Below are 14215 nucleotides of genomic sequence, written 5' to 3'. Positions count from 1 at the left end.
CTGCCCTGGGGGTCACCGCCCCGGCGGGCATCGGCACGGCCCCGGCATCCGGCACCCTGCGGGATGGACAGTGCAGTCAGGGACCCCAGGTCATGCTGTCCCCCCGCCGTGCCAGACCCCTCCAGTGACCTGCATGCCCACCCATGGCCGGTGCATGCCCCGCCGGGGGTCCCACGTGCCCACCCAGAGCCATTGCATGCCCACCCAGCTGCCATGTGCCCACCCAGGGCTGGTGCGTGCCCACCCAGCACCCTGCGTGCCCACCCAGGACCTCCTGTGCCCACCCAGGGTCCCCTGAGCCCATCCAGCACCCTGTGAGCCCACCCACGGACCCATGAGCCCACCTGGGGCCGGTGCACCCCCCTCAGCCCCCCAGACCCCGTGCCGGCGGGGCTGCAGCCCACCCTGACCCACCTTTCCCTGCGGAGCTCCCGGCGACACCGCTCCCCCCACCAGACTTTGCCCCGGCACGACACCGGGCAAAGGGCACGGCATCGGCATCGCCACGCCGGTGCGGGGAGCTGGGGGGGGAACGGGGTGCCCCACACCGGCACCCCCAACCCCGTACCCCCTCCCAAGGTGCAGCCGGCCCCGGCATGCCACGGTGCCTGGTATTGGGGTACCCGCTGCATGGCGGATGCAAAACACCCCCCCCCCCGTTGCAGGGGCCCCCCCGGGACTCTCCGCAGCCCCTGTTTGCTCAGCCCACGCCGCCGCCGCCGTGTTTGCAGGGATTAACCGGCTGCCGGCCGCCAATTTGGTCTCATCCATTATTAACAGCCCCGCAGCTACCCTGTGCGGGGGGCTCAGCCCCCGTTAGCAGGGCCTGGGGGGCTGCAAACCACCCCCCCCAGCTCAGCACCCCCCCAGGTGCCACGGCCGGACGGGCTTTGGGGGTGCATCACCCTCCGCTCGCTGCTGCCCTGGGGCTGGATGGGGACCCCTCCCTGGGTTTTAGGGGTGCAATGGGGCAAAGCTCTGTTTTGGGGGGGGGGGGAGCTGAGAGACCAGGATGGCTGTGTCCCTGGGGAGCCCCCCTAGGATGCCAGTGGGGTGTGGGGGATGCTGGTGGCCCCCCCCCCACCCCAGCTCGGCTGCCCGTCAGTGCAGGCTGACAGCGGCCCCCCCCGCGCTGCCCACCCTGCGCCTGGCTGCCTCCCTGACAGCGGGTCCCAGCGGACCCCGGCCCACGCTCCGCTGCCCCCGAGCCCCGTGCCGGCGGTGGGGGGGCAACCAGCCCCGCCAGCCTGAACGGAGGGTGGGGGGGCACCCTGGCTTGGGTGGGTGCTGGGACTCCTCACCGGACCCCCCCCCCCTCCCCAGGACCCCCCAGGCTGGTGGGGGGCTGCGGTGCTGTGCCCCCCGTTTCAGGGCAGGATTGATACGGGGGCGGGGGGGCGGGGGTCTCGCATCCTGATCGATTCCTTTAAGTATCTAGATTTAAAAATGTCAAATCCGCCTTCGGCAAGAGGGGCCGGCGGTCGATGGGGCGGGGGGGGGCCGGAGCCCCCCACGGTAGCCTCAGTTTCCCTGGGTGCCCCCCGACATGTGGAGCCGGGGGGCTGCAGGGGAACCCCTCGGGCGTCTTGGGATGCCCCAGCCCGGGTTGGGGGGGTCATGGGGGGCTCCCCAGCCCCCCACGAGCACCTGTTTGCGGGCGTAATTGGCGGCATTGATCAGCCCCAGCCACCAGCGTTTAAGGCATCGATTTTCGGAGCCTTCCTGCGAATTGAAGCATCTGTCACCGCCCGGGCGCACGGGGACCGCGGCCGGGGACATGCAGGGACCACGGCGGGGGCCGCATCCTGCTTACCCCTCCCTGCAGGCAGCGGGGTCGGAGGCTCCTTGGCCTCGAGCCGTCCCCTCCGGTCCCCGCGCGTGGCTGTGCACAGCGCTGGGGACACACGCGTGTCCTGATGCACAAGCGTGTCCCCATGCACACGTGCCCTGATGCACATGCATGTCCCGATGCACACGCATATCCCAATGCACACATGTGCCCCAATGCACACACACGCCCCGATGCACATGTGTGTCCCCATGCACATGTGCCCAGATGCACACGCATGTCCTGATGCACACACATATCCCAATGCACACGTGTGCCCTGATGCACACGTGTGTCCCGATCCACGTGCATGCCCCGATGCACACATGTGTCCTCATGCACATGTGCCCTGATGCACACGCATGTCCCAAGGCACACACATATCCCAATGCACACGCGTGCCCTGATGCACACGTGTGTCCCAATGCACACACGCCCCGATGCACGTGTCCCCCATGCACATGTGCCGTGATGCACACGTGTGTCCTCATGCACACGTGCCCTGATGCACACGCATGTCCCGATGCACACGCATATCCCAACCCACACGCGTGCCCTGATGCACACGTGTGTCCCGATGCGCACCGCCTGCCCCGACATACCCCCCCGCTCCCAGCAGGAACACGAAGCACTCCCCCACCCCAACACCCACCCACCGCAGCCCAACCAGCGTGTCCCCACACGCAGGGACACGGGACACACGCGTGTCCGCACACACGCTCACGCTCCCGCTCGCACGCCAGGGCTTGGAAAAAACGGGCCGCGGGGCTGTTTGAAGGCATCCGGCGCCTTCCCGCGTGTCACGCTGCCTTGTCAGTTTGCTGGTAATTAATGCAAACGCCGGGGCCGGAGTCCCTCCGGACTCGTACATCACTGCCAGCGCCGGCTGCGGCACGGCCCCGGTACCCAAGTGCTGTTATTAGGGGAATTTTATATGTATTAGCTGTTGATGCACATTAATACATTAAAAATGTCAGCGGTGGAGGCCAGCTAATTGTCTGATTTAAATGTCTATTTGTCAGCGCCCGGCTCAGGTGGGCATGAGGCGAATCTGCAATGAGCCCCCGGCCCCGCCGGTGCGGGGGGCAGCGCCGCAGGGGGGGGACCCCGGCACCCCACGGCGAGGCTGGGGGGGACCCGCGGGGCAGGGGGGACCCGGGGTGCTGGCGCGGGGGGCCCGGGCAGGTGGCGGGGGGGCGAGCGGGACCCCCGTGCCCCGGCCAGCCGCCTAATTGCCGCCCGGCCGGGATGGATTTCTCCGCCTGACATCCTCTGCATCCGTAATAAATGCCGCTTGTCCAGAGAATTAATCCGGGCCGGCCCGCAGCCATCCATCTCGGCAGGCGACAGCATGCCGTGACGGACGGCCCCGCAATCGGGCCCCCGCTAGCACGGGGGGGGGGGGGCACAGCCGGGAGGGGACGTAAATCCCCCCCGGGATCTCCCGGCCTCCCCTTCCCGGGGGATGCCCCCCCCGCCAGAGGTGGGTGAAGAGCTGCCGCCGCTGTGGTCCCCCCACGGCTGAGACCCTGCAGCTCATCACAGCAGTGGCCCAGGTGCAGCCTTGCCCCCCCCCTCCGTGGGGCACCCGCAGCGGGATGGGGGTGGCAATGTCGGGGCTGAGCCCTGGTGCAGGATCCGGCCCCGCGTGTGGCAGCCCCCACGAGCGGCTGCGGGGTTGGGGCTCAGCACCATCCCGGGGGGGGGGGATGTGGGGAACTTGGGGTGCGGATGAGACCCCCCCCCAGCACCGCTCAGCCCCGGCGCGATGTGGCTGCCCCTGGGTGGGACATCCGACCCCGTCCCATCCCACCCTCATCCCAGAGCCCCCCGCTCACCATGTCCCGAGCCCCCCACTGCTGAGGGGCAGCCGGCTCCAGACCCCCGACCCCCCCAGGCCCTACCAGCAACCTCCCAGTTGCCTCCTCACCAATTAACAGCAGAGGCTAACGAGCTGGGGGGGGGGCAGGAGGGGAGGTCTGGGGGTGCTGGGGCAGAGGGGTGAGGACTGGGGGGCACATTGGGGACCGGGTGCCGGGGGTGAGCTGGCCGGGGTTGGAGCCCACGCTGGGGTGGGGGAACGTGGTGGTGGTCCCCCCCCGGTGCAGGCGATGCTCTGCCCACTTGGCCGCTTCTGCCAGCCCACGAAAGCTGTCAGGGGGCACCCGAACGGCCCCGGTGCCCCACGGTGGGTGCTGCGGTGCCGTGGGCTCCATCCGGGGGTGACGCTCCCGGCACCAGCCCCACGGTGCTGGCACATGCCGCCCCGGCCTCGCACCGGGATCCCGACGGGCATTTCACCGCAGCAGCACCCAGCCGGCATCACCCCCAGCCTGGCCTCGCAGCCCCCCCAGCACCCTCCCCCCCCCCCCCACCCCAGCTACTGGTTTATTGTCGCCGTTCAAGGACAATTTTCATCCAATTTGGGCCGGCCCGGCGGCCCAGCTTTATTGCAAACATGCCCTGGATGAAGCGTGCAGCGCCCGGCCGCCTCCAGCCCATCTATATTCATTTGCACAAGGCTCCCTCCCGGCCTGCGTGGCCGGCGCTGACACGCCAATCCGTCTGCCATCCCGGCACACCACCGCCATGGGGAGGGAAATGTTTGGCAAAGCCATGAGGAGAGGAAAGGTGACGTTCCCCCGGCACCAGGAACCACGCGCCGGCGCTGGGTGCCATGCAGCGGGCATCGGGGACCACGCGCCGGCGCTGGGTGCCATGCAGCGGGCATCGGGGACCACGCGCCGGCGCTGGGTGCCATGCACGGGCACCGGGTGCCACGCACAGCGGGCGAGGGACCACGCACCAGCACCGTGCACGGTGCGCTGGGCACGCACCGGGTGATGCCGGGGCTCAGGGAACGAGCGCCGGGGCCGTGCCGGCGCTGGATGCGACCCTGCGGGGCTGCACGCCGCTGCACGAGCCGGTGGGTCCTCGGGGGCCGCGGAGGCAGATGGCGAACGGGGAGTCGCCGGACGGCTGCACCGAAGCCCCCCTCCCCGTGCCGGCGCTGCCGGCCCGCCTGGCTGCTGGGAGGGGGGACGGTGGGGACGTTGGGGCCGCAGCGTTATGCATTTATTCATGCTCTGAGCCCCGGCACCGCAGCTCTGCCAGCCGCCTCCAGCCCCAGCGGCTCGCACCGGGCTCAGCTCCCGGCTCTGGCCCCGGAGCCGCTGGCTCCGCGGTCGGGGACGCATCCGTCCCCATCGGGGTGGCCCACAGCATCGTCCCGGGACCTGCTTGGGGGGCAGCGAGAGCAGCCAGGATGGGGAAACTGAGGCACGGCTCGGCACCGGGAGCCATGAGGGATCGGGGACACCCCCGCCGTGGCTGCTGGCACGCCACAGGGGCTCAGCGCCGGCGCTGGGCTCGCAGCCCCCATGGATGGGGCCGAGCCCCTCCGAGCCCAGCCGCCCCCCGCGGCAGCTGGGCACCGGATCCAGGCCCAGCCTGGGAGCCGCGGGCAGGATCCGGCCCTGACCCCCCCATCCCTCCCCGTCTCCCCCACGGCTGCTCTTGCCGGGGCTGACCTTTCTCGCCGCCGCCGCTATTTTTACCCCCAGCGTTGGGTCCCCCCCCCTCGCCCCGCTGCCGGCAGGGCTGGGGACAGCCAGGACCCCCGGTGTCCCCTCGCGTCCCCTCACATCCCTGCAGCCAGGGCCCTGCCACCGGGCACGCGCTCCCCACCAGCCCTCGGTGCCGGCTAATTAGCACTCGGGCTTCCCCTCGCAGCCTGGCTAATTAATTCACTGTTGCTGCTCATTAGGATCAGCCAGTGAGGGGGTAGCGGTGGCGGGACTCCGGCGTCCCCGGTACCTGGGGAGCAGGACGGGTGGCATCGATGGCACCCGGACCCCGTCCCCGTCCCCACGGGGGCGAGCGAGGGAGATGCTCCAGCCGCTGTAATTTGTTGCACAAACATTGCCGGGTTTTTCAGGATTGCATTGATCCTCCTGCATAAAGGGCCCATAAATCCATCCAATATCCCGGCTGATTGATCGCCGCCCTTTGGAGGGAGCTGGCCAGGCCTGCAAATTTAAAAACTATACGGATAAATTACACCCGCGGTCGCTACGGTGGGAGCATCTCCCCTGCCTGTCCCCCCCCGCACCCCGGCATGCATATGCACACGCATGCGGCACGCACACACATGCACTGAGCATGCACACACACACACACAGAGCATACACACGCGTGCGAAGAGCATGCACACAGCATACATATGCATGCACACACGCACAGAGCATACGTACACACGCACAGAGCACGCACACACACGCACAGAGCATGCACATGCATGCACACACCCCCACGCACCCCCACGCACCCCCCAGCTTGCATCTATGCACGCATATGGACGCGGAGGACCGGCCGCTGATACCGCAATGACACGCGTGGACCCCCGCACACAGACACGCGTGTGCAAAGCCACCCACGGGCCCGTCCCCACCCCAGTGGCTCCATGCAGGGGGACGCCCTCGGCCCACGCTCCCCCACGGAGGGACCCGAGGCGTCCCCGGTGAGGGGCAGCACCGGCGCGGGGGGCTGAGCAGGGTGGCCGGTGGCTCTTGCCCGATTTCTCCTCTTTTTCCCTACTATTTTTCCAATTGCCGGGAAGCCGCAGGCGAGGGGCCGGTGGCAGCGGGGGGAAGCGGCTCCTCTCCCGGGAGCGCAGAGGGCAAGACTTCATTTTGCATAACGGAGCAAATTCAGGCAAGATTTGAAAAGAGCAGCCGTAAATCAGCTCCCAGAGCACCGGATCCGCCGCGGTGCTGGGAGCAACTGGGGCTGGATCCGGACACCCCCAGCAGCCCCGGCCTCACGGGCACCTCGATGGCAGCTGGGGGGACCGGAGCCCCCCAGGGACGGGGGTGGGACGGGGGTTCTGCCCCAATTCTGGGGCTGGGAAGGGACCACGCACCCCGGCAGACCCCCCCCCCGCCCCGGTCTGGGGGTGTGCAATCGGGGTGAGCCCTGGGGAGGGGGTCCCCAAAAACCGACCTGCGGCCTCCAGCCTGCCCGACCCCTGCGCGGGGCTGTGTCAGCGTGGGGGGGGGGTATCCCTGTGCACCCCCCGCACCCCCAGGTCCCATGCCACGCACAGCCGTGCACCCACCCCCCCACACACCCCCCCACACCCGCACCCAGCACCCCCCCTTGCACCCACACAGCCCTGCCCCCCCCCGCACGCTCACACCCACCCAGCGCTGTGCACACGCACCCCCCCCCACCTTGCACACTCACCCCCCCCCCGGCCGTGCACCCATCACAACCCTGCACACCCTCCCCTCCCCGTGCACCCCCCCCGCTCTCCCGTCCCTCCCCACCGCCCCCCCCCCCCCCCCCCCCCGCCGTGCCCGGTGCCGTCGAGCGGGGCGGGCGGAGCGGGGCTGCGGGCGCGGCGCGGTGCGGGCGGCGGCCCCGGCACGTGGCTCCCGGCGCCGCGGGCGGCAGGTACCGGCGGGCACCGGCGGCGGCGGGGGGGGGAGCGGAGGCGGGATGGGGGGGGGGGCTCCGCCGCGGGCCCGGGGCTCCGCGTCCCCGGGGACCCCGAGCGGGGTGCGGGGGCTGCTCCCGGAGAACAGCGCCGGGCGGTGTTGACCGGTCCCGGTCCCGGTCCCGGTCCCGGTCCCGCCGGTGCGCACCGGGGAGAGCGCGGCGCGGGGTAGCGGTGGGGCCGCTCGGGTGCCGCTCCCGGGGGAGGGGGGGGGGGGGTCCCGCTCCCCGGGGTGCTGCTCCCGGGCAACTTGGCGAGAAGTTGCCCCGCGTGTCGCGGCGGCTCCATCCCGGCTCGGTGCCGGCTCCGGTCCCGGCTCCATCCCGGCTCGGTGCCGGCTCCGGTCCCGGCTACCAATCCCGGCTCCATCCCGCCTCCATCCCGGCTCGGTCCCGGCTCCATCCCGGCTCCGGTTACATCACCAGCTCCAACACCGGCTCCGGTCCTGGTTGCATCATCGGCTCCGGTCTCGACTCCAACACCGGCTCCGGTCCTGGCTGCTGCAGGAGCTCCGGTCTCGACTCCGTCCCCGGCTCCGGTCTCAGCCCCTTCCCGGCTCCGCTCCCGCCTCTGTCACCGTCTCGGGTCCCGGCTCCGCTCCCGGCTCCGTTGGTGGCTCCGCTCCCGGTTCCATCGTCGGCTCCGGTCTCGTCCCCTTCACCAGCTCAAGTCCCGGCTCCAGCCGCAGCTCCGCGCCCCTCGCCAGCCCCAGCCCTGCTGCTGTGACCGTCCCCGTGCCTGTCCCTGTCCCTGTCCCCAGCCCTGCTGCTGTTCCCACTCCCACCCCTGCTCCCATCCCCACTGCCAGCCCCTCTGCCGGCTCCATCCCCAGCCCCGCTGCTGTGACCATCCCTATCCCCGACCTCATCCCTGTCCCCATCCTCATCCCTATCCCCATCTCCATCCCTGTCCCCATCCTTATCCCCATCTCCATCCCTGTCCCCGTCCCCATCCTCATCCCTGCTCCCGTCCCCACGCCCAGCCCCGCTGCCGGCCGCAGCCCCATCCCGCTCCATCCCCGCTCCCAGCCCGGTCCCCGCCGGGGCGTAAGGCTCAGTGGGCGGCTGGGTGCCGTCCGCCCCCCCGGCATCACCATCGCTCCCAAGGGCGAGGAGGACCTGCTGGCGCTGGCCGCCTCCCGGCTGAGCCGCAGGAAGCGGGTGGCCGGGGCGGCCGTTGGCGTGGCCATGGTGCTGGTGCTTCTGGTGGCCATCCCGCTGCTGGTGCACAGCTCCAAGGCGGCCGCGCACTACGAGATGCTGGGCAGCTGCCGCATGGTCTGCGACCCCTACCCCGGCCCCGAGCTGCCCGCCGCCTCCCCGCCGCCCTTCCTGCCCGGCGCCAAGGGCGAGCCGGGGCGCAAGGGCCGTGCCGGCGTGCGGGGTCCCCCCGGACCACCGGGACCACGGGGGCCACCGGGCGAGCCGGGCCGGCCAGGGCCACCAGGGCCACCGGGGCCGGGTCCCGGGGGGTACATCCCCTCCTTCTATAGCCCCAAGATCGCCTTCTACGCGGGGCTGCGGAAGCCCCACGAGGGCTACGAGGTGCTGCGCTTCGACGATGTGGTCACCAACGTGGGCAACTACTACGAGCCCTCGAGCGGGAAGTTCACCTGCCCCCTGCCCGGCATCTACTTCTTCACCTACCACGTCCTCATGCGCGGCGGCGACGGCACCAGCATGTGGGCCGACCTCATGAAGAACGGGCAGGTACGAGCCGGGACCGGCACGCCTGCGACAGCTCCTGCTGGTATCCCCGTGCCCCCCATCCTGCTCCCCCCAGCCGGTCCCTCGCCCTGTTCCAGCCCGGCTCCTCCGGCCCCGGTTTCTCTGTGCGTCTCCACCTGGCTTCTCCAGCCCCGCTCCCCCTGCCTGCTGCCCCTGCCTGCTCCCCCATCCCAGCTTCCCCCACCTGCTCCCCCCATCCTGGTTTCCCCATTCTCGTTTCCCTTAATCTCAGTTCCCCCATCACTGGTTCCCCCCATTCCTGATCCCCCATCCCGGCTCCACCCATCCTCACCCCCCATCCCCAATTGCCCCCACCCCAGTCCCCAAATTCTGTTTCCCCCATCCGATTCCCCCACCCCATTCCCATCCTCTTCTCCCCATCCCTCTTCCTCCATCCTATTTCCCCCTATCCCTGATTCCCCATCCCTGCTCCCCCCCCCCACCCAGTACCCCCATCCCCATCTCCCCCCCATCCCATTCCTCCTCTAGGACCATGGAAGGGGTGGCTGGGGGAGCCACCCTGCACCCATCCCTGCCATCACCTCTGCCCCCTGCCATCACCTCCGGGAACACGAAAGCCCCATTCCCGGGGCTCCTGCCACAGGGACGGGGGGGACACACTCCCCCAGGAGTGCCAGGCTCGGAGCCAGTGGGGAGTGGGGTCTGTCGGGGCTGGCTGGGACAGCCGCCATCACCGGAGATAACCGGCTGTGCCCCCCAACTGGGACAGCCACCAACATCTGGGGGGACAGGCTGTGCCCCCCAGCCGGTCCCTTTGTTCACGGAGGCGTAGCCCGGCCAGCAGCTCCTGCGCCGCCTCGCCCCGGACGCTTCCCATTTATTATTGGAGAAACAAGGATCGATCCGGCGCGGTCGATGCCAGCTTCGCCACCGCCCCCCTGCCCCAGGAGCTGCCCCCCCCCCCCCCCGGGGCATCCCTGGTCCCCAGGGGCAGCACAGGAGCGTGGGGCAGGAGAGGGCCCTGGGGTCCCACAGGGTCCCGGGGGTCTCCGGATCCGGTCACCAGCAGGTCCTCGGGACCGAGCACCGATGGTGAGACCCAGCTCCGACAGCCGGCCTTGGGTGGCCCTATCCTGGGGGACCCCGGGGTGCGGGAGGGGCTCTGTCCCTGTCCCCTCCTGTCGCCGCTGCCACCGGCCGGCAACATTTAGGGAGCGGGGTGGGGGGGAACGCTGGCTCCCTTGCCCGCTTCTGCCGCAGACGGGCGACGTGACCTTGAGCGGTGATGGACAGAGGGGCTGAGCAGGCTGGGGGGGGGTCCAGAGCAGCTCAGCCCCCCCATTCCCAGCCCCACACCCCACTCCCAGGCTCCCTCCCCAGGGACGGCGGGGTGGTGGGTGGGGGGGGCTGTCCCTGACGGCCGTGCCCCCCAGGTGCGGGCCAGCGCCATCGCGCAGGACGCGGACCAGAACTACGACTACGCCAGCAACAGCGTCATCCTGCACCTGGACGTGGGCGACGAGGTCTTCGTCAAGCTGGACGGCGGCAAAGTGCACGGCGGCAACACCAACAAGTACAGCACCTTCTCCGGCTTCATCATCTACCCCGACTGAGCCCCCCCACCACCCCCCCCGACCACCCCGGCGTGGGGACGGGGCTGTGGGCATTGGGGGGGGGTGTTGTGTTTGGAGGGGGGGTGTCCCAGCTCCCGCTGGTGTGACCGTCCCCCACGATAGCGATGGGTGTGATGAGACACCCGCGAGGACACACGTGCCCCCCCCTCCACCGCACGCTGCCCCGCGCACCCCGCACCTCTTGGCTCCTCCACACTCCCCCCCCCCCAAAAAATCACTCCCACGCCCCCATCAGTGTCCCCCCACCCCCGCATGCCAGCACCCCCAAGGGTGTCGGGGTGTCCCGCTGCTGTCCCCGTCCCCGCGGCCGATCGTTGGGCTCCCTGTCCCCCCCAATAAAACACTCTGGGTTTGGATGTGCAGCTGCTGCCTTCGCCTCCCCGGGTGGAGGGGGGACACACGGAGGGGACCTTTGGGGAGGGGGCTGTGCCACCATCGCTCCTTGGCTGTCCCCGGCTGTCCCCTGTCCCCGCAGCGGTGAGGGGCTCCGGGCCACCGGTGGGGACCCTCACTGTCACTTTCCCACCCCCCCCACGCCGTTCCGGCTGCCACCGTCGGGGGACACGCTGGGGACAGCGCCTGCCCCGGGGGTGTTTGGGGTCCCCGGGGTGGGAGCGGAGCCGCGGGACGCCGGATCCCCCCACCCGAGCCCTGCAGACCCCGGTCCCCAGCCCTTGTCCCCGCGTGGCCGTGGGCCGGTGCCGCCATCGCGTGGCCACCGGCCGGGAGGACACGGCTCCCGCTGGCTTGGGGCTGGGGGGGGGCCCGGCAGCATGGGGACCCCCAGGAAGGGCTGGCAGGGCTGGGGGGTCGCCCCCCCCCCCCCCCGAGCCCACGGCAACCCAAGAAACCCTGCCACAAGGTGCAGCATCAACGATTTTATTGTCCGTGCGGTGTCCGTGGGTGCGTCCCCATCGTCCCCTTCCTGGTCCCCCGGTGGGTCAGGGTCCCGGCTGCCCCCCGGGGTGGCTGTGGGTGCGGGGGGGGGTGTGGGATCCCTCCTCCCTGTGGTAAGACCCACCTGCCCAGGGTGCCGTCCACCTCCCCAGGGTCATCCCCCACGTGGTGTCCCCAACCTCTCGAGAAGCACCCCTGTCCCCAAACGTCCCCCAGACCCACTCCCAGGGTCCCTCCCTGACCCCAGTTTTCCTCCCCCCAGCCCCAGGGTCACCCCCAGCCCCGAGACACCCCCACCCCCCCCCCCAGCACGGCGGGTGCCTGGGGAGACACTGGGAAGAGCCGGTGCCGCCACCTCGGGGTCCCCCTGGTCCTCATCCCCCTTAAAGTCTTGCACCACGCTCTCCTCCTGGGGGGACCCCCACTCCCCTGAACGCTTGGGGGGGGGGACAGGGGGCCCAGAAGGGCTCTGCACCCCCCGGCACTCACTCAGGGCACAACCGCATCCTCGGTGTCAGCGGGCTCAGGGCTGAGGCCAGACCGGAGGGACGGGGTTGATTTCTGCCATCAGAGGCTCTGGAAGTGACACCACCATCAGCTGGGGGGGCTGGGCCTGGACCCCCCCAGAGCCCCGAGCTGTCACCCATTTGCTGGGCAGCCGACCCACAGCTGCAGGGGACGGGAACACGGGAGAATTTCAGGGACCGAGTGGCCGGCAGGTCGAGGGAGGGGGTTCTGCCCCTCTGCTCCGCTCTGCCCAGACCCCCCCGGAGCACTGCGTCCAGCTCTGGGGTCCTCAGCACGGGAAAGACGTGGACCTGCTGGAGCGGGTCTGGAGGGGGCCACGGAAATGATCGGAGGGCTGGAACCCCTCTGCCCCATCTGACCAGATGTCCTTTAAATGTCCCTTCCCACCCAAACCATTCTGTGATTCCATGAATTGTTCCCTCGCTCCTCATCTCCTCGTCCCACTCCCATCTGCCGGATTCGGCCAGTTCTGTGTTTGCAGCGCTGGTTTTATCAGCGAGCCGAGGCTGGGTCGGCTCCTTCGGCCGCTGGCTCCGAGCTGCTCCTGCGAAACGACTCTTCGGAGAGAAGAACGCAGTTATTCCAACTTCTTCTGTAACAACCCCAGGTGCTGCTGCGTGGGGGTCCCCGCACACCCGCACCCACTGCAGGGGGGGGTCCCGCACACCGTGGGAGCCACGTGGGAACCGGAGGTGGCCTTGAGGCCGCTCGGCAGCAGCCAAAACACGCCGGCGGTATCAGACACCGGCCGTTTTGCTGCCGAACCCAAGGCTGCTGCCGAGAAAAATAACTCTGTCCTGGCCAGAGCAGTACGGGGGGGGGGGGGCCTGCACAACCACCCCCATTGCACAAGGGTCCCTGCACAACCACTCCCATCGCACGGGGGTCCCTGCACACCAGCCCCCATTGCACAGGGGTCTTGCACACGGACTCCCATTGCACGGGGGTCCCTGCACACTGGTCTCCGTTGCACAGGGGCCTTGCACAACCACCCCCCATTGCACAAGGGTCCCTGCACACCGACTCCCATTGCACGAGGGTCCCTGCACAACCACTGCCATCGCACGGGGGTCCCTGCGCACCAGCCCCCATTGCACAGGGGTCTTGCACAATTGTCCCCATCACACAAGGGTCCCTGCGCACCAGCCCACACTGCACAGGGGCCTTGCACAACCACCCCCATTGCACAAGGGTCCCTGCACACCCACTCCCATCGCACGGGGGGTCCCTGCACACCAGTCTCCGTTGCCAGGGGCCTTGCACAACCACCCCCATTGCACAAGGGTCCCTGCACACCAGCCCCCGTTGCACAAGGGTCCCTGCACCACCGCTCCCATCGCACGGGGGTCCCTGCACACTGGTCTCCGTTGCACAGGGGCCTTGCACAACCACCCCCGTTGCACAAGGGTCCCTGCACACCGACTCCCATTGCACAAGGGTCCCTGAACCACCACCCCCATTGCACGAGGGTCCCTGCACAACCACTGCCATCGCACGGGGGTCCCTGCACACCAGCCCCCGTTGCACAGGGGCCTTGCACACCGGCTCCTATTGCACAAGAGCCCCCGTGCACCCTCCCCTCGTCACACAGAGGTCCCCGCACAATCCCCGCCATCGCACCGGGGGTCCCGGAGCAGCCATCCCCCCCCCGCCCCAACCCCCGTGGCACGGGTCGCAGTGCGCATGCGCATCCCCCTCGGGCGGGGACTACAACTACCGGCGTGCCCCGCGCGGGCGGGCCGTTGGAGCCGCGCGCTGATTGGCTGCCGAGGTTATTTGAACGGGCGCGCGGCGGGGGCCGGCACCCAGGCGGCGGCGGAGCGGCAGCGGCGTGAGTCTGCGGGGCCGAGGAGTGAGGATGGGGCGGGGGGGGCTGTGGGAGTGTGAGGAGTGGGGCTTTGGGCACCGGGGGGGCCGGGGAGTGGGGCTGGGGGGGCTGTGAGCCCGTAGGGGGTTTGGGGGGGGCCTGTGAGCCCGTAGGGGAGCCGGGGTATGGAGCTGGGGGGGGCTGTGAGCCCGTAGAGGGGCCGGAGAGTGGGGCTGGGGGGGCTGTGAGCCCATAGGGGGGCCGGAGAGTGGGGCTGGGGGGGGCTGTGACCCCGTAGGGGGTTGGGGGGGGGGCTGTGAGCCCGTAGGGGAGCCG

At 70.2% G+C, this 14215-nt stretch overlaps 1 protein-coding gene across 1 annotated transcript; it reads left to right on the top strand.

Moving 5' to 3' along the window:
* Positions 1–7189: 7189 nt before the first annotated feature.
* C1QL4 (complement C1q like 4) lies at positions 7190–10974 on the top strand. Its single transcript, XM_052810179.1, has 3 exons — positions 7190–7282; positions 7751–9034; positions 10447–10974. Exons 2-3 carry the CDS (start codon positions 8513–8515, stop codon positions 10624–10626), a joined length of 702 nt encoding a protein of 233 aa, XP_052666139.1. The 5' UTR covers positions 7190–7282; positions 7751–8512; the 3' UTR covers positions 10627–10974.
* Positions 10975–14215: the final 3241 nt, after the last annotated feature.

This window comes from Harpia harpyja, chromosome 15 (assembly GCF_026419915.1).
Source record: "Harpia harpyja isolate bHarHar1 chromosome 15, bHarHar1 primary haplotype, whole genome shotgun sequence".
NCBI lineage: Eukaryota > Metazoa > Chordata > Aves > Accipitriformes > Accipitridae > Harpia > Harpia harpyja.
This window is presented reverse-complemented; position numbering and strand designations above follow the sequence as displayed.

Excerpts from the sequence above, each read along its gene's own strand:
- C1QL4 (XM_052810179.1), top strand. The coding sequence starts at position 8,513 with ATGGTGCTGGTGCTTCTGGTGGCCATCCCGCTGCTGGTGCACAGCTCC. Across the intron at positions 9,035-10,446 it reads ACCTCATGAAGAACGGGCAG|GTGCGGGCCAGCGCCATCGC; the intron begins GTACGAGCCGGG and ends CGTGCCCCCCAG.